The sequence below is a fragment of the Pyrgilauda ruficollis genome, unplaced genomic scaffold (assembly GCF_017590135.1).
Source record: "Pyrgilauda ruficollis isolate IOZ18807 unplaced genomic scaffold, ASM1759013v1 scaffold53, whole genome shotgun sequence".
NCBI classification, from domain to species: Eukaryota; Metazoa; Chordata; class Aves; order Passeriformes; family Passeridae; genus Pyrgilauda; species Pyrgilauda ruficollis.
Window position 1 is genome coordinate 4,274,136 of NW_024526933.1, and position 22,577 is coordinate 4,296,712.

General features: G+C 38.8%; 1 protein-coding gene across 3 annotated transcripts in view; it reads left to right on the forward strand.

Annotated features, from left to right (window-relative positions):
* Positions 1-22,577, forward strand: part of LOC121360694 (transducin-like enhancer protein 1) — an 81,386-nt gene that overhangs the window by 18,208 nt on the left and 40,601 nt on the right. For all 3 annotated transcript variants that reach the window (XM_041480736.1, XM_041480738.1, XM_041480737.1), the window contains exons 5-6: positions 2,714-2,776; positions 3,586-3,660. In XM_041480736.1, coding sequence (XP_041336670.1) covers positions 2,714-2,776; positions 3,586-3,660 — 138 coding nt within the window. The remainder of the gene's footprint in view (positions 1-2,713; positions 2,777-3,585; positions 3,661-22,577) is intronic.

Consider the following 22,577-nt stretch of genomic DNA (forward strand, 5'->3'; position numbering starts at 1 on the left):
AACTGGCACTTGTAACAACAGCAAGAAATCTCAAAATAAACTTATTTTACGGCATGTACATTTAAGTTTATCTAGCACTGTACTTGAATTAAGGTTGCTGTTCATATATGGTCATCAATGATGCCCAGCTTTGGTAAAGACTAAGAAGAATACATTTTTTTTTTTCTGTTCTGACACTAAATCAGGTGTGATAATACTGAGACAATAACTAAAACAGAAGATTGGTGTGGAAAAGGGGAAAGTTGATTATGCCTTCATTTTTAGAAAATAAATTAAATATCTAACTGACTTTCATTGGAGGGCAATTATTACCAGATGCACATGATACTGCATTTTTATCTTATTGCTTGATGTCATGTATGCTATATTATTAGTGTAGCTCAGATATTTGGGATTTGGGGCAGACAACTCCAATAATATGGACAACTTGCATGTTTTTCAGACTCTACTAAAAATAGAATTGCATTTTGTTTTCTTATAGCAACAATAAGGAAATTTACTTCAGAATAGGGAGACTTTTATGTAGCCCATACAGGCCAAAGAATTTTGCAGTAGACTGAGTTTTTTACTTTATTCTTTCTCTATCCCCTCTTGTCACCTGCTATGATTCATACTTGTTCCTGTCTGAAAAACAAAGTTAATCCCATTGGTCTAGGGCAATTAAGTCCTTGGATCCTAAACATCTTAGCTAAACATCATCCAAACAGATTGCCATTCAACAGACTACATTTCCACAGCTGATGGAATACCAGCTGATGGATACCCTGCTTTCTGGCGAGATATACTAGGTATGTGGAAAAATGCCCATTAGTACATGTGTCTGGATTTTTTTCCTTTAACAGAGAAATACCAACAGATTTAGTAATAGTTAAGTCTGATGATCAGTAATAGATAAGCTGGTAACTTCAAAGTATTGGCTTTGCTATTATGTATGTAGTACTAGCACTAAAGGCTAAACATGGAATTATGTATGTTTTATGGTTGTGGCCCAGACAGAATGGAGAAGACCGCTGTGGTACCGGTGAAATGATAGGTGTTTCAGTGGAAATAGAGATATCTTCACATTGTTGCAGGGGGCAAAGATTTCCTGTAAAGCAACTGTCACTTCATTGCCCTTAGTTAAGGGAAACCTGTTAATCCTCGGAAGAAACCATCCCACAACTTCTTTGGAAGCTTCTGAAAAACTATATAGTTTTGGGTGTGTCAAATATCAGGCTTTGGTCGGGTGGAGTGCTTCATGTCAAGAGAGATGAGGTGTTTTACAGGTCTAGATGCCATCATGTATCTTCCCTGTGTCAGTCAGAGGTTTGCAAGGAGGTGTTAAAGCTTGCTAATTATGCTTAGGTCCCAAATCACCTGTCTCCTGAGACATAAAACTAGAGGGTTGATTTTTGTATCCCAATTACTATGTGACTGATGTATAAAGATCAACATATCACAGTGTCTTCTTAAAAAACCTCAGAATTATGGGAAGGTTCAGGAAAAGGCTTGGCAGAGAGTTAACAGTTTTAGTCTGATTTAAGTGAGTTTATCTTTGCTCGGCTTTAATACATGTGATTACATAGAAGGCCTAATGATTCATAGTAGCAATTGCTTATTTCTTCTGTCTTGAAACATAAAAAAAAAAAAAAACCAAAAAAAACCCAAAAACCTAACTAACCAAGAAATATCTTTATGGGTTAATTGTACAACAGAGATGGACAGGAACTGTTCAGTGTCTCTTACATAAACTGTGTTCTTGTCCAGATGCTGATTTTGGTTTTGTGCAACTGTGCTACAGCGACTAAAATTGCTGTTTTTAAGGAAGACTGAGGAAATTGTATAGGTAGCTTGAGGGTTAATTATAATAGTGGTTCTGAATTATGGGCAGATGTATAGGTCTGAAAGTCTGTAAACACAGATAACACTGAGTAATGAGAGAAAAAGATCCCTTTACCCCACCAGGATTCCAGGGTTTAGGTTGACATGACAAAATGGGAGATGCAGAAGTACAAGATATATGAAGCTGTTGAAAAGTGGGACTCAAACTCTTTGTCCTGCTGTAATCTCTGTTGATTTCCCTGAAGGGTTGTTATGTTCTCTTATTCCTAACCTTTTTCTCCTGCTGTTCATGGTTTCACAAATTTGCTGTTCACAAGATCCCATTTTCTGATGTTTTTTTTTCCTTGTTTGCATTATTTTAATTATCTTTCAATATGGATTTTAGAAGTCTGTACTTCTTGTCTCCATTCTTACTCACTTCTGTTTTAGTATTTCTTTTGTATTCCCAATGGTACATTTGTCATTTTACCTTCTAATAGGCAGATAAAACTGATCATGAAAGAAGCATTTTTCTTCTATTCCTGCTGCCTTCATGTTATGCTGCTTGATAATTTGAGTAGTAATAAATCTGTCTTTTAAAAGGCTTTATCTTGGAGTTAATGGATTTCAAAAATGCTCTGCTTGTTAATGAACTATATACAAGGACCAGATTTGTGCCTAAATGTGTGTACAGATTCGATGCTTTAGACATGGCAGATGTCCTAGAGTAGCTAACAAAATCTCTTTCCATGTCTGGCCTTGTATATTAAGTATTTATATTTGCAGTAGTATGAAAAGTGGGTAATATTTTGTTACTTTCTTCACTGTCTGAACTTAATATAATCCTTTATACTGGTTAATATGTCAAACCCCCTAAAATGCAGTTTTTAATCAAAATACTTTTACTCTGTAGACAGAAATCGCGAAGAGATTGAATACAATTTGTGCACAAGTCATCCCATTTTTGTCTCAGGAAGTAAGTAAAACTGTTCAGCTGTTAAAGTGTGATTATGTTGTTTTTCTGTTTGCAAATTAGCTAGTTTTAAGATGTTAATATTATCACAATACACCAGTGTAAGGAACATCTGTTATAGCTGAAGTGTGCAAACCCCCTGCTAATTTGATCTAACAAATCTGAGTTCAAACTGGTGACAATGGCTCAGCCTCATTCATTGCCTGAGGAGAGTGGGAGTCTGTAAAATAGTAGCAATACAAGAAAATGCTTTTTTTTTCTAATCATGGTGATTGTTTATTAGATATTCAGTTGTCAAGTGTAGATCTAGTGAAATAAGCATGCTTATGTTCTCTACATAATTTATATCAAAGGTGAGTGTTTAGCTCCTATGCAAAACACTATTTAAGTTGTAGACCTACATTTAGTCTGAATGACTGTGATTTTAGCATGTTGTGGCCAGCTTTTCCTGGTTTGAAATTTCAGTTGGCTTTGCTATGTGGGCACAGAGTCCATAAATGTTAAAATTGAAACTAATGTAAACAAAACATTGTCCTGTCAGCTCAATTAAAAATGATTATTCATTTGCCAGACAACTAATAATGAAGGGACTTAGGGGAAGAGATAAGCAGGCTGCCTTCAGGTCTCTTCCTTCCTTCTGAGCAGGTGAAAAATAGGGCATTGTTACCTTTTACCTGCATGAGATGTCTTGCACTGGGTAGCGTGGGCTTCTGCTGACAAACTGGTTATTCAAGTGTTTGTGATCCTAGTTTGATATGGTGTGGTAATACCTTAACACAAATTCCTCCTTATACCCCTTCTTCTTTCAACAGCATCAGCAACAAGTGGCCCAAGCTGTAGAACGTGCCAAACAAGTGACCATGGCTGAATTGAATGCCATCATCGGGGTACGTGGCCTTCCAGGTCTACCTCCTACAGTGTGTATAACTTGCTTTCATATCTTACTGCTTTGCTATTTTTAAAACAAACTTGGTGTTTTGATTTCTAACATTGTTTTGATGCCCAGCATTGCTGAAGTGATTTTGCTTCACATAGATTTTAGCAGAGATAAGGGTAGTAGTTTACTTTGTCAGAACATAATTTTGGCCAGTGGTGCTGAATGTAACAAAACTTCTGCAAGAAATAGAGTTTTAGGAGAGTTGCTTGTTTATTTATGGGTGTTGTAAGTCAGTTGAGCTAGATACTTTTTCCTCCTGCTTTTTGAGACACTTGAGTTCTTGGAGCTTATACAACTATTCATTCTTCTTTCTTTCCCTTTCTTGTGAATCTTTCATGAATTTTAAATTAGCAAGCTACTGAATAGAAACTTCACTTGCTTTTGAAGTAGTATTAATTGTCTGACACAGTGTTCTAATAGCCTTTCACCAAGAATGTGCTTTTAAATATGCTAAAAAAGTTAATACTACTTGCTTGTGACTGGTTGTCAATCACAAGTCATTTGCTTTGTATTAATGAACTTTTTGAACCATACATTCCTTCCACTGTATGAGTTCATTTCCCCTGCCACTAAGTCTGGAATATTTCTCATGTTTTCTGCCCTTCCGACTAAGTGAAAGAAGTAGCCGAAACAAGAACCTGTCCTTTCTGATTTTATTCATATGTGAGTGCCTTGAGCGGATTCAAATTACTCATTTATCAATTTATGTTAATTGCTTGTGAGAAGATGCCCTGCTGGTCTTTATAGTTCCCTCAGACACTTTGTAATGATAATTAGACATGCTGCTGTACGGATTAACAGTGCCATAGTCCAATGACGTCTACAGACAATGGAACCAGTTAATCCATCTGTGCTTAAAATTACATCCCAACTGGAGATGGAAAAAAAAATAGGAGAGAGGGAGGATTAAAAGAATGAGCCTCAGCTTGAAAATGCTCCTTTCATCAGTTTCTCAATTGCAGATCTGCAGTCGGTTTGCCTGTGGTAAGCTATTGGCAGTCAATTAGGTGAAATAAACTGGGAGGGTGACCTTCATTTCCTTTTAATAGCTTTTCCTCCCTGAAATGGGGAGCTTCAGTGGATTTTCAGCTTAAATTTTATTCAAGCTGCTTTATTACACTTGACAGATTAGCTTTGCATAAACATACCCCCCCTTCAAATCTGTGCTGTTTTTCCTTCGTATCAAATTTTGACTGTTACTTAGTTGATTTGCTAATCACATCTTAGAAACCCACACAATTACATCTGTATTTGTCAGAATCTCCTCTGTGCTTTGCTTGTGTAATGAATTAGTTTATGAATACCTGATTTGATCTTTGAAATACGCCACATGTACATTTGTGGTATTCGATTAGCAAAGATTAGAGAACTGTACTTTCTTACTTTTTTTTTAAAACAAATTGCTTCTTAAGGATGAAAATGGAATGGAAAACCCTTCATTATGAACTAGTTTTAAAGAAGAATTTATGGAGGAAAAGGAAACATATTAAAACACATTTGTAAAGGTTCTTTCTTGCCTTAAAATAGCGCTACTTAGACGAACCAATTTTTGCTGTCTCAAGCATGTCATCTGCTTCTTTTTAATGTCCGCACAATGCAGTCTTAAAAGCCATAGGATCTACAAGTACCACATGGAATTGAGAACTTCAGGAGTTTTGGGGAGCAGGGAGGGAAGCTCTTTGTAAGCAGGAATAGTAGGCTCTAACATTTTTGTTTTATAATCATCTAAGATTTACCTGAAGAAATACTTTCCTGTGTCTTTTGAAAGACTCCTAAACGATGCCATATAAATCCAAAACTGTGAGAGAGGAAATTAACATGCTGGGCACAAAATTTGTTTGACCACGTAGGTGGACACATTTACATAATGCCAGAATTAGATGTATGTCCCAGTGATCTTTTACAGTCTTATTAATCAGTAGTTACCTTGTGCCGCACAATAAGTTTCATGCTCTGACATATGCTTGGTTTTGTTTGAAAGGGACGGTGTATGTCCTGGAAAATCTGAATAGCATAAAATCAGACTGACAATTCAGTGGACCTTTGCTCCCCCTTGCTGAGCACTCAGGGTGTCAAGCCCTTTCCCCAGAGGGGAGGACACATCAGAAGCCTGTCTGTTCCTACAAGCGGCAGCTGCACCGAGGGTGAGCACGGCGCAGTTTGATAGCAGCTGTCAGTATTGTTCAGGGGCCCGACTTAGTGTAAAGAACAATGGAAGGGCCATGCTGCTAAAGTGCAGTGTCTTTCAAGATAAGAAAAGATATAGTAATTTAACGGTTTAGACACCTATTATGGGCATGAAAGATCATCAAACTTCTTTTCACGGTGCAAATAGGCTGGACCAATCTGTAACAGCAGAAGATGCAATTGAGGGGCTTCTGGTGTCACACTATTTAAAATACATGCGTATGATAATTCTTGAGGATAGGAGGGAAGTTTCATTTTGCTCGCTGGTACAAACTTGCCTGGTCTCTCTTGACTAAATAAAATTCTGCATTTTTGCCAGGATTTGCCTTTTTTCCCCCTCTTCCTGTCTGTCCTTAAGGGCTGTTGTTTCCTGATGCAGATGATTCAAGAGTTTCCCAGTTGGTTTCCTTCAGTTAGAGAAATTCATGTTACTTCTGTGCAATGTGTGAATTCTGGAAGGGAACAAAGACTTTGGAATTACTGGGAAAAATGTTTTTAAATACAAAATAGTTTTGAACTACATTTATTTTACACGTTTTATTTCCAGTTGAAAAGAGCGAAGCCTATTAGAGGACAGACTGTGAGGATAGAGACTTATAGTCTCACAGGACCAGGATTTTTCACAGAATTTTGACTACAAAATCAAAAGCCAGGCTTTGGAATAGGTGTATATTAAGCATGTACAAAATAGAATGAATAAATTGACACATTTTTTAAAGAAAGTAATATAGTAGGACTCAGTGAGCTTGCAAGCAGTGCTAATCCTCTGTGTTGATTAAAAATTCTTACTTCAGGAAAAAACCCTGGATGATGTTTGGTATTAACAGTCATACTCCTGGCCTTACACTTACCCTACGTGTTCTTGAAGGCTTTTACTGTCAGCCAGGGGTTAGCAGTGTGGCTAAACAATCTCCTTTAATTTTTTTTTTAAATAGCACCATTTAATATTTATTATATTAGAGTAGAATGAAATAGCAATTTTGCTAGATAAATAATGAACAAAGGGGAAACCCTAACTAAAAGGATAAGTGCCCCCAATAACTTCTTGGCCTTGCTGCAGCTGCAGGCAGTGTCCACTTCTGCAGTTGAGGAAGACTAGATCGTTGTATGAAAGAATTAGGTAGACTATTATGGTATAACTTGAAGGCTTGTTTTGGCTTTTTTGTGGGTGGTTTGGGTTTTTTTATGTTTTGTTTCACTTTTTGCTTGTTTTTTTGTGCGGTTGTTTTCTTGAGATATATGTCTAGAAAATAACAGGTTCATGTTAGGTAGTATAAGTGACAGTTAAATTGGTATGTCTAGGTATGAACAATGGAAGATTAGATTTACTTTCCAATCAATAGACTAGTTTTATGAGTCAAATATGCAAATATCTGAATGAGAAATACAAGCAGCAAACAGGAAACTTTCTTCAGCACAGTATTTTTGATGTGTGATTTCAGCATATGACTAAGAAGCCAGGTATGTCTTATTTTTCCTGTTGAGGTGGGTTGCTAATGATTTAGTGAAATATGTATCTTTTGGACTGACAGTTCTCCTGAGACAGATTGAGTTGTTGGCCTCCAAGAGGCCTCTCCACTGTTGCATGAGGTGATTGGCTAAAGGATTAGCAAGATGTGGGATTATTTTTTTCTCTCTTGGCTGTGGTTGCCAGCTATCTCTGGGATTGTAGTGTGTGAAGCTTAAGAGGATGAGGTTAACCTCTTGAGGGTTTATTCTTATGAGTGTGTAGTTAATCCTTAGAAAGCCCATAAATAACTAGGCTGTGTGTTTCATTATAAAATAGAAATACAGACTAGAGCAGAAATGAATGCAGAATTTAGTGCAAGGGAAGAGCTAAGCAGCTGTAGCATTACTTTAGATCCTTCTCAGGCATGATCTGCATTATGTGCTGAGGGAGGGGAAATTGCCTAGTTCTTTTAAATTAAATAAAATGAGATCTAGTGAGCACAAGACACTCTCCTCACTTTTAACATACACTTTTAAACTCCATAACCACAAGTCTAAATTACTGAACTCTGGCAATAGGAGCTCTATTGTGTAGCAACGTGCTGGGTTATTCTTCATATTTTAGAGCTCACAGAAACCTTAGTTTTATCCTAGGATTCATGGTAGTTACTTTTAGAATACAAAACCTCCAACTTAGTTTACCAGTTTAAAGTAGATAGCAAGGGAGGAAGGTACTTGTCAGCATGATAGGGGTGTTCTCAAAATACCAGTCCCCAAACAATGGTCAGATTTTTACTGTTAGTGTCACTAAGCTTGGAGGAAAAATATGGAGAGGTATTGATAGGTATTAGTAGCTTGACCTACTCAAAAGAGAAAATCTGGGAGAAGGTGTGTAAAATATGAAAGAATGGTGTTAATTAATTTGGTTTCCTCTTGACACCTCACCTCCACACACCCACTCTCTGTGGACTGATGGGAAATGAAGAATCTTGGAGCAGCGATATAGAGGAAGGTAGTATCTAAACAAGGAAGGTAGTGTCTAAACAAGACAATTTTCTGCAGAAGAAGGTATTCTCAGTCATTCTGGAGAGGGCAACACTGCATCCACAAGTCAAATGGAATTGAGTTGCAGGCCAGACCTCCCTTGTCTTGCAAGGCTTCATGTGGGTTGGATGGAAAAAGCTTCACCTTGGATCTTGCCCAAAAAGAAAAACAAAAGAACTTCAGGTGGCTCTCATCAAGATCTAGTATCTAAACTACAAGTCAAAGGTGAGACCAAGTATACAGTGCAAATTTGTGAAGCCTAAGAGCTTTCAGGAAAGGAGTGAAAGTATGATGACCGTTGCATAAAAATATTGTTAACTAGTGTGAAAACCTGAAGATATGCAGCTGCAAATGTGGATGCAGAGAGAAGGCAGATTCTTATGAGATAACATGTGAGGTACCAAATGTGAGTTGGTACCTCTTGCTAGATTCCTTTTTATTGAGTGGGTGTTGGGTATATAGTGTGTATACTTGCAATGTTGTAGATCTCAAAACTGCTCTGTTTTTCAGCAGAGGTGAAGTAAGTTTAGTGGCAAAATGTATGTGTGATAATAGTGAAAAAAAGAAAGTCTAATTGGAATATGTGGTTTCGGGAAGGGTTAGATAGAAGGATTTGATATTGAAGAGTTGATTGATTCATTTTGTGTACTTGCCTCCAAATGATCTGGTTTCGACTGCTTTAGAAAGAATGGTTTTGTTGAAATATAAGGAACTGAAGTTGGATACAAGTGCTGGAATAGTGCAGTTGAAAGCAAGAATTTGCAGAATGTGGTTGGAGCAGTGTGTGTATGTATTCATACATGTAATTAGCACAGGGTAAGTTATTTAATCCTAGAGGAAAGTCTTGCTTCCTCTAGAAAGTGATTTAACTCTTGATTCAAGTGTATAAGGAGAATAGCTTACCTGCTTTGAACATAGTGTTAAAGTAGATAATATTCATAAAAATGAAGCTTTTAAGTAAAAGGAGACAAAATAAAGAGATGTACATATTTTTTCTCTCTTACAAATATCTGCTTTGCTTTCATAGTGAGGTATATGGGGCGATTGGAGTAGGTAAAGAGTCAGTAGGCTGAGATAAAATGTGATGTAACCTTCAGTACTTGTCTGGAAAGTAGTTGGAAATATGGTATGTTGGGAGGAGGAAGGAGTTGGGTGGGAGAGCTGAATCGGTTGGTGCAGACAAAAGAAAACTGTGTATGGACTGTGTATGAGGAGAGATGAAACGTAAAGAAGTTAGTTGAGTAAGGATGAAGGGTGGTTATGTTCATCAAGCTGTCCCATCCCAACAAGAGTAGGAGTAGAGAAAGTTGTTGGGAGTTAGTATGTTGAATGATGTAGAGCTGCAGGTTGGCCTACTTTGCAGTAAAAGTGGTGCAAAGAGTGAACCATACAGATTTTGAGAAGGAAACACTGATAAACTGAGGTGAGCTAATTGCCACTGCATGGATGGGAGTGATGTGGACTGCACAGGCAAAATACACTTCTAACTAGGTGCCAGTGTCAAAAATGGGGTCACTTGAGAGTAGGAAGGTGCAGAGGAGGATGCAGGTAGAGAAGAATAGGAGGACACAAGTACTGTAAATATTAAACATTGGAATTGTACAGGAAAACAGCAACCTGCTTGCTGTGTTTTTCATGAAAGAAGAGCAAGACAGAGTTGAGATAGGGACTGTGTGGGAGGACTGGACAAGAAGCTTGCTTTCCTTACTCTTGAATAGAGAGAGGCTAGCGTAGGCAATGAGGATAACTTTAGGAAGTAGTAAAGGCACGACAAAGACGCGGTTTTTCCACAGTATTTTTCTACTGTAAGTCTTACGCATACTGAAAAGTTTGTTTCAATTGCAGAATTCCTGGTATCTAGTAACTGCATTATTTTTGCATTTTTCAGAGTACTTGCTGAACTATCAAGATCGCTATCTTGTATAACAGTTAATTGCCTGAAATTAATATGCAACTGCCTGAAACAGTATCTCGTGCTATTTATAAAGGTGCTGGCTAACTGGCTTTTCAGATTGAGTACTTACAGGCAACAGAGTGAGGAAGTAAAAGCAAGAATTAGCAAAAGTGCTTAAATGCATGTTCAGAAGTAATTGTTTGGTGTGTTGAAGTTGTTATGGAATGTAGAGAAAACATACAAGCCTCTGGTCCTGGCTTAGAATACCAAATAAAGATTGGTGTGCTGCTTTTTTTATGACTGTCATATTTTTCATTTGTTGGTGTTTCTGGAATGCTTTTGTAGTTAGTAGTAGCTGGGACAAAAGGATAGTGAATATAATTTCAAATCCTCTGTTTAACTTCTAGATTTTAATTTACAAAAAGCCTTGCTACTTAATAATGTCAGTCATGTTCAGCAAGAGTTAAATTTCTAGAGACTAAAAGAGCCTGGAAGGAAAATAAATACTTTTCAAGATAATCATACGTCAGTAATAAAACCCTCCAGAGTAATATCTGTAAGTCATTTCCAAATTGGTGCATGCTTGAACTAGTTGTTTTTGGCAACTGTGCAGTAGAAGCATGCTTTTGAAGTGTTGTTGGATGGTGGTGGTATGCTAACAGTAGCTAAAAAGGCAAATACTAGATTTGAGGTTAGAAGGTGAGTAATAGCAGGAATTTATGATTGCCGCAGAAATTAAATGTGCTGGCAGTTTCTGCAGAGCAGAAGCAGTGTGTGCTGACAGCTTCATTCTAGAGACTTCAGACTTGCATCTGAGCCTTCAGAGAAGGCAACATGTACTTGTCTAAAATTAAAGAAAAGCTTTGTTCTTGAACTGACTTACACTGACAGTGATAGAGGAACATGAATGGTTTCAGAAAACCAGCCTTTGTCTTGTCTGGACCAGGAGATTTTAAGGTCATCTTCTGCCACTTTTAGACTGTGGTTCTGAATTTGTTACTTTCTTTGAGAGTCTGGGAAGTCTTTGGTGGAGACATGTTTTCCCAAGCAAGGATCATTTTTTCTGTAGTGACTCTGACTCTACCCTTCCTGTCCTGTGACATCTGTTTTTTACAAAGGCTTGTCTGGCTCTTCCATTGTGGCAGTCCTGTTCTCCTGGTTGCCTTCAGCTTTGCTGTTTATCCCTGTTTTCTTCAGACTTTAGCCTAATAAAGGAAAAGAACCAACAACAAGATTTTATCTAAGTCAAAAACAAGGTAAATAACATAATTGATAAAGGATCCTTAAAAACATGGTCTTCTGATTCAGTTCTATTGGTTTTTTGGGTTTTTTTTTTTGCTATGAAGTGTTTGAGGCAGAAATTGTTCTTACATGAGCCCTAGAATGCACATTTTTTTATATGTACAAACACATCAAAGAACTACATTTTTACATAGAAGTATAAACACTCAATATATATGTAACCTACACAGAACAGTACATGTAATGCATAGTAAAAGTTATATGTAAAGATGTGCTAGTAATATATTAAGATGTAAAATATTGTGTATATGTCATATAAAATATGGTGTGTTTGTACATACATAAAAGGTTAGACAAGCAAAAGGGCTTCTTTAGTTTGTGGGCTGCTTGTTGTGTTGCTCCCCTCATGCTTCAGTGGGTCTGCACGTGGTACAGCCTACAGAGTTTTAGGTTGACTTGCATTGCCTAAAAGCACGGGGGAAGGAAGAAAACCCTCTTCTGTTGGCGAAAGCCTTTGTGTGGGTGCAACTATGGTAGGGGAGTGTTAATGCACCTTGGGGAGAAGATGTCACTGAACTGGAAGAATTCCATCTGCTGGCAATGCCCTGCATCCTTGCTGCAGGGCTCTGCCTGCGTGCAGTGGGATGATCCACAGAGGCTCCACAGCCTAGAGAGGCTGCTAGTGCAGACCTTCTCCGGTGAAGATGCCAGTCCTGCTGGCAGTGCTATATGATTATTCCCTATATGTTAATGGGAAATCCTGCCATTTAAGAATTATGGCTAAAAATTTGTTAAATAGTTAATTGCTGGTCACTTTAGTGGAGAAACAGTTGATGGACTTATTTACTGGGTGTGGTGGCGAATCATTTGGGTGGGGCCACCCAACCTGTCATTTACTGTCTACAAAAGTGATCTGAAGTGTATTATCTCTTATCTTTCTAATTCTGGTGCCTAGGCTTGCCCTTGAATATGCCAGGACGAAAAGCAGTGAAACCTAGCTGTTTACAGTAAGACGGGAAGGCCCAGAGAAGATAAGAGTTGCTGCTCAGATTTATACTAAGGGAAAGATAAGAGTCCTTTCTTCCTTGCGATATGTAGGGGTAATATGGAAACTAATCGATGATTAATAAATTACCCTTGAATATTAATTTTTAAATGCTTTTTGAATTACATTGGGAAGCACTGAAGACTTGTTTCTTAGTTCTGAAGCTGTAAAACTAACTACAGTATTAAAATTTAAGAGTGGGATCCTGTGATTCAGCAAAAGTACTGTGTATGTACTGGTACTGGCCATGTAATTAAGAGCAGCCCAAACCTTTCTGGTGTTGAATTTTCCTTTCTCTTCGTGTTGAAAACATTCAAAATTTCTCATAAAAGTAGAAAATATTTCAGAATGCATACCAAAGAATACATATGTAAAGAATCAGAATCAGTGAACGGGTAAGGTTGGAAGGGACCAGAGGGGGACATCTGGTCCAACCTCCCTACTCAGGCCAGGTCATCTCAGAGCACATGGCACAGTACTGTGTCCAGATGCTTCTTGAATATCTCCCTTGAGGAAGACTCCAAAACCTTTCTTGGTAACCTGTGCCAGTGCTCGGTCACCTGCAGAGTAAAGTTCTTCCTTGTGTTCAAGTGGAGCTTTATGTACATCACTCTGTGCCCCTTGCCTCTTGTCCTGTTGCTCAGCACCCTTGAGCAGAGCCTGGCTCCATCCTCTGACGCCCTCCCATCACATACTGACAGACAGTGTTGAGCACCCATCTGTCACCTCTTCTTGAGGCCGAACAGGTCCAGCTCTCTCAGCCTTTCCTCATACAAGAGGTGTTCCATTTCCCTAATCACCTTAATAACTTCACCAGGTGACGGCTTCACTAGGGCTGAGTAGAGGGGCTGGATCACTTCCCTTGTCCTGCTGGCAGTGCTGTTCCTCATGCACCCCAGGACACCATTGACCTTCTTGGCTACCAGGACACGCTACTGGCTCACGGACAGCTTGCTGTCCACCAGGAGCCCCAGCTCCTTCTCCTCAGAGCTGCTTTCCAGCAGGTCAGCCCCAGCCTGTGCTGGCACTTGGGGTGATTCCTTTCCAGTGCAGAACCCTGCATTTGCCTTTGTTGAATTTTAGCATGTTCCTCTCTGCTCATCTCTCCACCCTGTTGAGGCCCTTCTGAAAGGCTGCACTCTGGGGTATGGCCACTGCTCCAGCTCTGTGGCAGGTCATCAGTGATCTGCTGAGGAGGTGTCTTTCCTTGTCCGAGTCACTGATAAGCAAGTTAAACAATAGTGGGGTCATTCTGAACTTTGGGGTACAGGCTTCCAGTTAGGCTTTATGTTGTATTGAGGTAGGTTCATGGGTTACTTTGAGCATGTTGCTGGACCTTCTGTATCTTATTTTTTTTATCTTAATAGTTAAAGTGACACAAGAGCTTACTGTACTTACAGTGGAGTACTGAAATACAGCTTCTCTGTCTTATTTCAGTTACCTTAGAGCTGAAATTAATTTGTGAAAAAAGGACTGTTTGGGGAATGTGTGTGGCAAGCTGCCTTTATCCTAGTATAGCATCAGTTTTCTGTTTTATGAGAGGCAATTTATGCAACCCTTTACTGCATAAAAATGTTGTTGTGCAATTGGTACTTATTAGTGTGGTTTGCGTTGTCTGAACAAGCAAAAACAGGAAATGGGAAAAACTTGGAAGAGCTTTCTGTTCAGAAATTTAACAGACTTGAGTTAACTTACATCTTCTTTCTGACTTGGATATTTGATTTCTGACATAAATTCTCTTCCCAGTAAAGTTGCGGGGCTTCATTTGCTTTTTTTGGGGAGTGGAAAATCAGTGTGAAGACCCCAAGACACTACCATATACATGTCCTTTAATAAAGCATGAAAAAGGAACAGGATTTTACCCATGAAACAGTTGGGACTTTAAATATTCATGCCACTGCCACACAAATTCTGTATGTATGAAATATACAGCTTTGAATAGTTTTTGCCAATGCCCTTTTATGGACTTAAATTTCTGTAGTACAATGACATTTCATGTGGTTTATAGATGGAAGAGACTTGCTGAAGACACTGTTCTTTGTTTCTGAAGGGACATTCTCTTCCCACATTAGGCACTGTGGCTTGTACACATAAGGATAGTTTTCAAACAACTTGACAAACTCGTATTCTTGGCTCATTAGCTAGACATGCAGTGGTGGGCACTTTAGAGTTTGTTTACTGTTATAGAGTGTGGCTTTCTTCCTGTCAGAATAAAGGGTTTAGAAGACGAGGAAGGAAGGAAACCAAATTGACCAAAATAAACAAATATTTCCTAGGAAGTAGTTAGAAAATTAAGAAATTATAGTAGTATCTGACTCACTTTTCTAAAACTTGTTTAAACAAGGAGACAACAGTAAGCAGTGAGAATTGGCATGTGGTCTAATGGCAGGCCTGTCACTAGCAGGGGGCTGCAAACTTGATTAAGGGACTGGACCCTCTCACTTATGAAGAAAGGCTTACAGCCTTGAGAAGAGATGATTGAGATGTCAATGATATCCTCATTGTTGTTTATCAGAATCTGAAGGGAGGGTGTCAGTGGACGGATCCAGGCTCTGCTCAGTGGTGCTGAGCAATAGGACAAGAGGCCACTGTTACAAACAGATGCAGAGGAAGTCCCACTTGAATATGAGGAAGAAGTTCTTTACTTTGTGGGTGACCTAGTGCTGGAGCATGTTGTCCAGAGAGGTTTTGGAGTCTCCCTCATTGGAGATATTCAAGAACTACGTGGGCACAATCCTGTGCCACGTGCTCTGAGATGACCTGGCTTGAGTAGGGAGGTTGGACCAGATGTCCCCCTGTAGTCCCTTGGAGCCTCAGACGTTCTGTGATTCTGCAGTCTGCAAATCATAAAATTGGTAAGGTTGGAAGAGACCACTGGAGGTCATCTGATCTACTTTCCCCTGCTCAAACAGGACCACATAGGGCCACTTATGCCACTTATGCAGGACTATGTCCATACAGCTTTTGAGTATGTTCAAAGATGGAAACTCCAAAGCTCCCTGGGTAGCCTGTGCAAGGGCTTGGTCAAAAATGAGTGTGTTCTAATGTTTAAGAAGAGCTTCTGTGTGTTAGTCTGCACCCATTGCCTCTTGTCTTTCATTGGGCCATATGGTGATGGGCTATAAAGGTAAGGGACTAGGCTGTGTCATATGAGGAGGGGTTGAGAGACCTGGGACTATTTAGACATGTATATCTCTAGACATATTGTTGGATGCTATCTGTTTTGTTCATGTCTCTTGTAAGGAGAAACCCAGAACAGGACATAGTAATCCAGCTGTAGTTCCCACAGTGATAAGTAGAGAAGGATCCCCTCCCCAGACCTGCTGCAATACTTTGTCTAATGCAGCCCAAGATGCTATTCACCTGCTTTCCCACAAGGGAACATTGATGCTGGCTCATGCACAGTTTGGTATGGAAGGACCTTTTCTGCAAAGCTGCTTTCTAGCTGTCTGGATCCCAACATACATGAGTTTATGGTATTGTTCCTCCTGGTGTAGGATATTGCACTTGCCCTTGTTGAACATCATGAGATTCCTGTGAGTCCATTTTTCCAGCCTGTTGAGTTGTCTGTGAATGTTATCTCAACTGTCTGGTGTACCAGCCACTCTTCACAGTTGCGTACAGTCAGCAAAAGAAAGCAAACTCAGACCGTAGCTTTGTAAATTGCTGCAGTGGCTGAAATAGATCAGAAGGAAGTGTCTTGTGGGGACTATTAGCACATTTTGTGTGGTGATATTATCAAGGAAAAATAAACACGTAGAAGCATCAAGAAGGAAACATGACAGCTGCTGCCAAAGCAAAACTGGGAAATGGAGCAGTAAATGGTGCATATTTGGTATTTCATAAATAAATCTGTTTACCTATGATAGAAAGGTTTGGTTGGAAGAAATGTTCAAAGATCAAACCAAACCCCTCTGCCATGGGGAAAAAGAACACCTCCCATGAAACAGGTTGCTCAGAATTCCATCCAACTTTGACTTTGAGCACTTCAGGGATGGGGCATCCAGTGTCTCACTGCCTACAACATAAAAGTTTTGTCATTGTGTACGATGTAAACTTACCTTTCAGTGTAAAACCACAGCCTCTTGTTCTGTAGCTACAGGCCCTGGTAAAAAGTCTCCTTCCATTTTCTTACAGACCCACTTTGTATATAAAGATTACAATAAGGTGTTCCTGGAACCTTCAGGCTGAACAACCCCAATTTTGTCTTTTTTTCTTAGGAAAGGTGTTCCAGCCCTCTGAGATCATTTTTGTGGGCCTTCTTTGAACCTGCTGTAGCAGGTTAATCTCTTTCTTGCGCTGTAGATCCCAGAGCAGGGCATGGTACTCCAGTAAGCATCCCATGATATAGAGGGAAGAAGAGGAATGGAACCACTTCCTTTGACCTGCTGGCCAAATTCTTTTGGTGCAGCCAGGATACGGTTGGCTTTCTGGGCTGCAGATGCAGTAATCAAATGATTTATCTTCTAGCACCCTCCAGTCCTTCTCAGCAGGGTCATTCCCAAGCCCTTCAGCCCCCTAGTCCAGGAATTATGCCTAGACAGCTCAGGTCCCAGACATGGCATTTGGCCTTGTGGAACCTCTTGAGAACCTCATAAGATGGTCCCACTTCTTGGGCCTGTCAAAGCCCATTTTGATGTCACCCCTTCCCTTAAGGGAATCAATTGCACTGCACAGCTTGGTGTCATCTGCAAACTTGCAGAAGGCACCATTTTTTCCTTCCCGTTTCCTGTGTTACTGATGAAGGTGTTGAGTATTGTTGGTCACATTTAGCACTCCTGAGGGAAACCGCTCGTTGCTGTTTTCCGCAGAGGTGTGAAGCCATTGACTCTTTGGGTTAAGTTTCGTTGACTTTTCAGATGCAGTCATCCATGCAGTTCCTAATCCATGTAATAATCTATCCCTCAATGCACTATTTCTTTAAGTGGCAAGAATTTTGTGAGGGGCCATATCAAAGACATGCCAGAAGCCTTAAGTGGATGGTATCTTTTACTCTTTGCATGTCCAAGGATATAGTCACTTTTGTAGAAGAATGTAAATATGTTCTTCCAAGTGATTGTTTGTTGTCCTGAAATACGTTCTTCCCTATAGCTGAAATACTCTTTGGAAAGTACTTAGAGAAACTTAAATGTAAGTATTAATTAATGGTGTAGAGTGTCTGCTGAGTTTCCTCCTGCCAAATTTGACTGCCAGTACTGTGGGTTGTACATACAGAGCTTTTGGTTTTTTTAGGATGAGGGAAAAAAACGGGATGTGAAAGGAGCCTAGTCTTGAGGTACTTCCTTTTTTAAAAGGTTATATTTGCAGTACAGATTTTAAGAATATTTTTAAGCAGTGAGGGAAAAGGTTATTCCTTGATCAACTACCTGTATGTGCTTGGACAGCATCCCTCCTGTGTTTGTTGGCTGCAGGTACTTGATGCAGGCTCTCATTTCCTTAAGAAATTCAAGAAAGCAAATGAAAGACATGAAGATGTTCCTTTGGAAAGGAAATGGATATGATAATGAAATTGAACACAGTAATACGTGTTTTTCTCTCATGTCTTTCTCTCTGCTTGAGTTGAACAAAATCACATTTCTTCTGTTTTACAAAAGTTGACATGAAATAGCATCCTTTACATTTGTTTACATTATGTTTATGTATGTTTATATTATGTCTCTAAATGACTTGTGTTTTCCAGATATTTTTTCAGAACACCTCTATGGAACTTGGAGGCAACTGTTGATAGTATTACTGATGCTAGTGCTGATAAGATTTTGGAAAAAAAAATTCTGTGTTTATTTTTCAAGTGTTTATTTAGGAAAGCACAAGAGAAGACAGCTCTTGTAGTCTGGGACAAAGCATAACCTTTTTTCCACTGTTCATTTACAACCACATCTGAATTTTTAATTCGGTGCTTTTCAAGAGACAGAGAAGAGTACATCACACATCTGTTTAAAAACAGAAGAATGCTCTAAGTGCTTAATGATAAGAATTAAAAACTGTATCATTAAGTTAAAAAGGTGTCAAAGTAAAATCAGGTGTTTGAGACCTCACCAGAGCTGCTTTAAGGTGAGGAGTGGGAGCTACTTTAAGGTGAGGAGTGGGATTGTAAGAGCTTGTTCTCCAACTTTATAAGCAAGGAGCCTAAGAGAGACCTATCACTGTTTACTTATAGGAGCTCTGTTTCACAGAGACATACCAACTGTCTTTGGAAGCCTTTGTCAGAGCTTGAAAATGTAATTCCGTGTTTAAAGTCTTGATTAAAGATCTCTTCATAGCTGGACTTTGTCTAAAATGTGGGAGATAAAAAGCTGTACTACCTTTAATATTGTTAGGAGGTGCTTGCTCAGAGACAGTAATGCTGTTTTTTATATGCCACATTTTGGGTCTTTACAGTTTAGTTATGGAGACACTGGGAAATATAAAATCTGAGGCAATAAAACCTGCATCTAAACAGTACAGTAATATGAGTTTGTAATTCCTTTTCTCCCTTTGCAAATATGAAGAACTTCTGGGTTTGCAACAAAATGGTGGGTGAACTACAGATATTTTTCAAATCACTGCTGTGGCTAATTATCTTAAGTGCAGTCACTTAAGTATGCATCATTGCACTCTTCTCTACCTTCCCACTTTCCTCTGAAAGTGGACATAGCCTTTGCTCTGCAAGTAATGATAATAATTGGTACTAAGACAGACCTGTTACTCATCCTTTTTTGAGCACATTTCTTATGGCAGATGTCTAGTTTTTAATTAACTGCTAATGAACATGCCTAGTAGACCATGATACTGCTGCCAGCCTACTCCGTTTTATATCTCACTGCTGCTAAGCTCTTAAAAGGTTACAGAGCAGGCATTAGTGTCTTTGAAGTGATGGGAAAGTGATTATATGCATAACATAATTGTTTGTAGGATCTACTATGGCAAATGTTTAGTTACTAAATGCATCTGGTGAACATTGCTATTATCCCTCTCCCTGGTCTTCATTTTCATCTTTTGTGTGCAGCACACTTTCGTCCCTTCTATAAAGATAATATAATATGCTTTTAAAAATTAAAGTTTTTTAAATAAAAAGAATATTAACTTCTGGAAAGGATCATCTTCATGGATGATCCCTCATCTCTTAGGGAGAACTTCCAACCTGTTATGAATAAATAACACATAAGCAATAAATCAGTATATTAAAACCCTGAACAGCAATGAACATCAGATAATAAACATGAAATCATGACATGACTTTGGTGGCTTTAAAGACCATGATCAGGATTTCAGTTTTAAGTCAGTTTCACGTAGTGCCATGTTTACAGATCTTTGTGTACCATGCCTGCAAGTAACCATTTGCAAAGCTACAAAAATGTGCAGAGCAGCTTTGCAATGCACTTACAGCTCTCGCATCACACCTTGCCCATTGCTGCCTGCTCTCTGTGTGCAATACCACCAGTGAGCACAGGACACAACCCTTCCACTCCCAGCTTCAGAACCTTTTATAGAGCATTAACCTGTTCCTCATTTCTCAGACTTTCATAATGTGTGGTATGTAGGCTACAAACCAGAGCCAGGGAAATGGTAGGTAACATGCCCCTGACATTTCTTAAAACTTTAACCTGTGCTTCCTGAAATCAAGTGGGTTAACTTGTTTGCTAATTAAACCAAGCAGGAGAGAGATTGAATAGTCTTCATACCCTTCCCAAATGGTAGGGACAAGAACTGAAACAATTTAACTCCTGTTCCCTGTTTCAACCTTCCTGTGGTCATTCTACAAAAGAAGCTAGTTTGAGCTTATTGTTGGAGAAGGGAGGAGGCTTTTCTCCATGGAATGAGTTTGGAAAGAATAAATCACTTTTTATTCATAGGCAGTTGTGTACAAAACTAGGTAATGTGGGGTGATAGTGCAGCTGGGGACAAGTAAGACTGATGCCAACAATGCTGCACAGTACTGCTGATTGAAGGTGCCTCTGAGCTAGAGTGCAGATGACTGACCTGGCTGAAGGGGTCAATGAGGAAAGAGGTAACTAAATTACGATCTCTGAGAGAGGCTGCCAAAATATTAGGTTATCACATTTTGAGGAAATGTGCTGGAAACTACTGAAGTCTTGTTAAAGTCTGTGTGGAGAGGGAAGTCGTATTGTTCTTTAGAGGTGGGATTCAAAAAACAAGCAGAACCCTCAAACCAAACCTCTGCAGACCTGTCAGACCTTACAGTGCTCCTTACAGTTAAGTGAAGCTTCACTAGCAAAAACAGATTGATATTGTAGAAAATGGTCTACTATGTTAACTATTTTAAAATCAAAATGATTCCTAATGCTTCCTTCGAAATGTTGCCTTTTATAAAAACATTAAATTAGAAAAATAAGTTCTCTTTTACCTTGTTTTCTAAACATACTGAAAAGGGTGATGATCAGATGTATGTTTTGAAGTGTAGACTAGCATGGCTTTTAATGCAGCATTCAAAAATAAATACCTGACATGTGGTGTGAGAAAGATTTGGTAAACATGTGACTTTATAGAATTGAGTGGATGGATTGTGGTAAACTCAAAGATTGTCTTGTAATTCAAAATAAGTAAAAGATTGGTGCATGACAGTTGGGACAGCAGAAAACTGAAAAATTAGCAAGTGCAGTGCAGAGTTCTTGAATGTCAGCTTCTGTGTCTGCATGATTTTATAAACAGCTCAAGGCATGTCTTGGGATGGGGTTATGAGAATTAAAAGTGTAGGAGTTCAGTAGTAATACATAAAAATAGTAATAAATAAATTCATTCATATGCCAGTAGATGTTATACAGGTATTGTTGACAGGTTGTCTTGAAAAGACTTCACACCTGAAGAAAAAGATTAAATATTTCTGCATTATTTTGAGTAGAGTTTGTGAAATATTGTAAGCTGCAGTCCAGGTATGATTTCAGTACTGTAAAAATTTTACATGCTCTTACAGGACCACTAGCATTCACCTGGTCAAACTTGAGTTCATCTGGTTCAGACATTTGTTTGTCTCCTTTTCGATCCCATGAATTGGATGGCACTCTAGCTTTTTCCTGGTATCTACCTTGAGCAGAGGGATAGTGGAAAGTGGTCAAGGTGGAGAGGATTGTTCTGTCTTCTATTCACATGCCTAGACACAAGGAAGTAGGAGAGAGAGGCAGAATATCTGTTAACCTGGAGCAGATTATGGGAGCTATGACTAAGATAAAGGTACTTTTGAAGCTTCATTTTCTTAAAAAACTGAAAACTAAAAACTAAAAAAAAAAAAAAAAAAAAAAACCCAAAAAAAAAAAAAAAAAAAAAAAAAAAACACCTAAAAAAACCCCAAAAAACCTGTGCTAAAGATTTTAGGCAAATCAAATGCATAGCTGAACTTGGTAAACATTAATAAAACCATGGAAGCTTTAACTAGAAAATACCTTAATATTTAAACTAGGGGGAAGACATTCTAATGTAAAAACTCTGTTTCTAAAATTGCTTACAGATTATTTTAGCAGATTGGTTACAGGGTTGTATGTCCACTGATTATGATTTTGATTTTGCAAGCTCCTTTTAAAACAGGTGGAGGTATTCATTAATACCATGTTTCATGTTTCTTGTTGAGAATTCCATGCTATTTAAAATAGCTGGATTTTCACCTCAAAGCTGGCTCCTAAAGTGTTAAGTCATTAATAATTTCCCATCTTTCCTTTACAAACCTTGGCTAGAATAAAATGCAAATTAAACTTTACTAAATATGAAATTCATCATATGTTTTACATTCTTTAATATTCAGGACAGAAAGGTACTTGCTGCTTCCAAACTGGGGGAAGAGAGGGATGTGAGCGTAAATCAATCTTGCCGCTGGAACTTTTTTTTTTTCAGAGCACTGATATGGCTTTCTCTGGAAGGGGAAAGGTATTTGATTCTTCTGATGCTGTTCTTTGTTGCCAGAGATGCTGTGGCAGGCAGTAGCTGCCCAAAACGACCTATAATTGCTGAACTTATGCATCAGGCTGCAAAATAAGCATCCAGCTAGCTTTTCTGGGATGTGAGCAGAGTTGTTCTC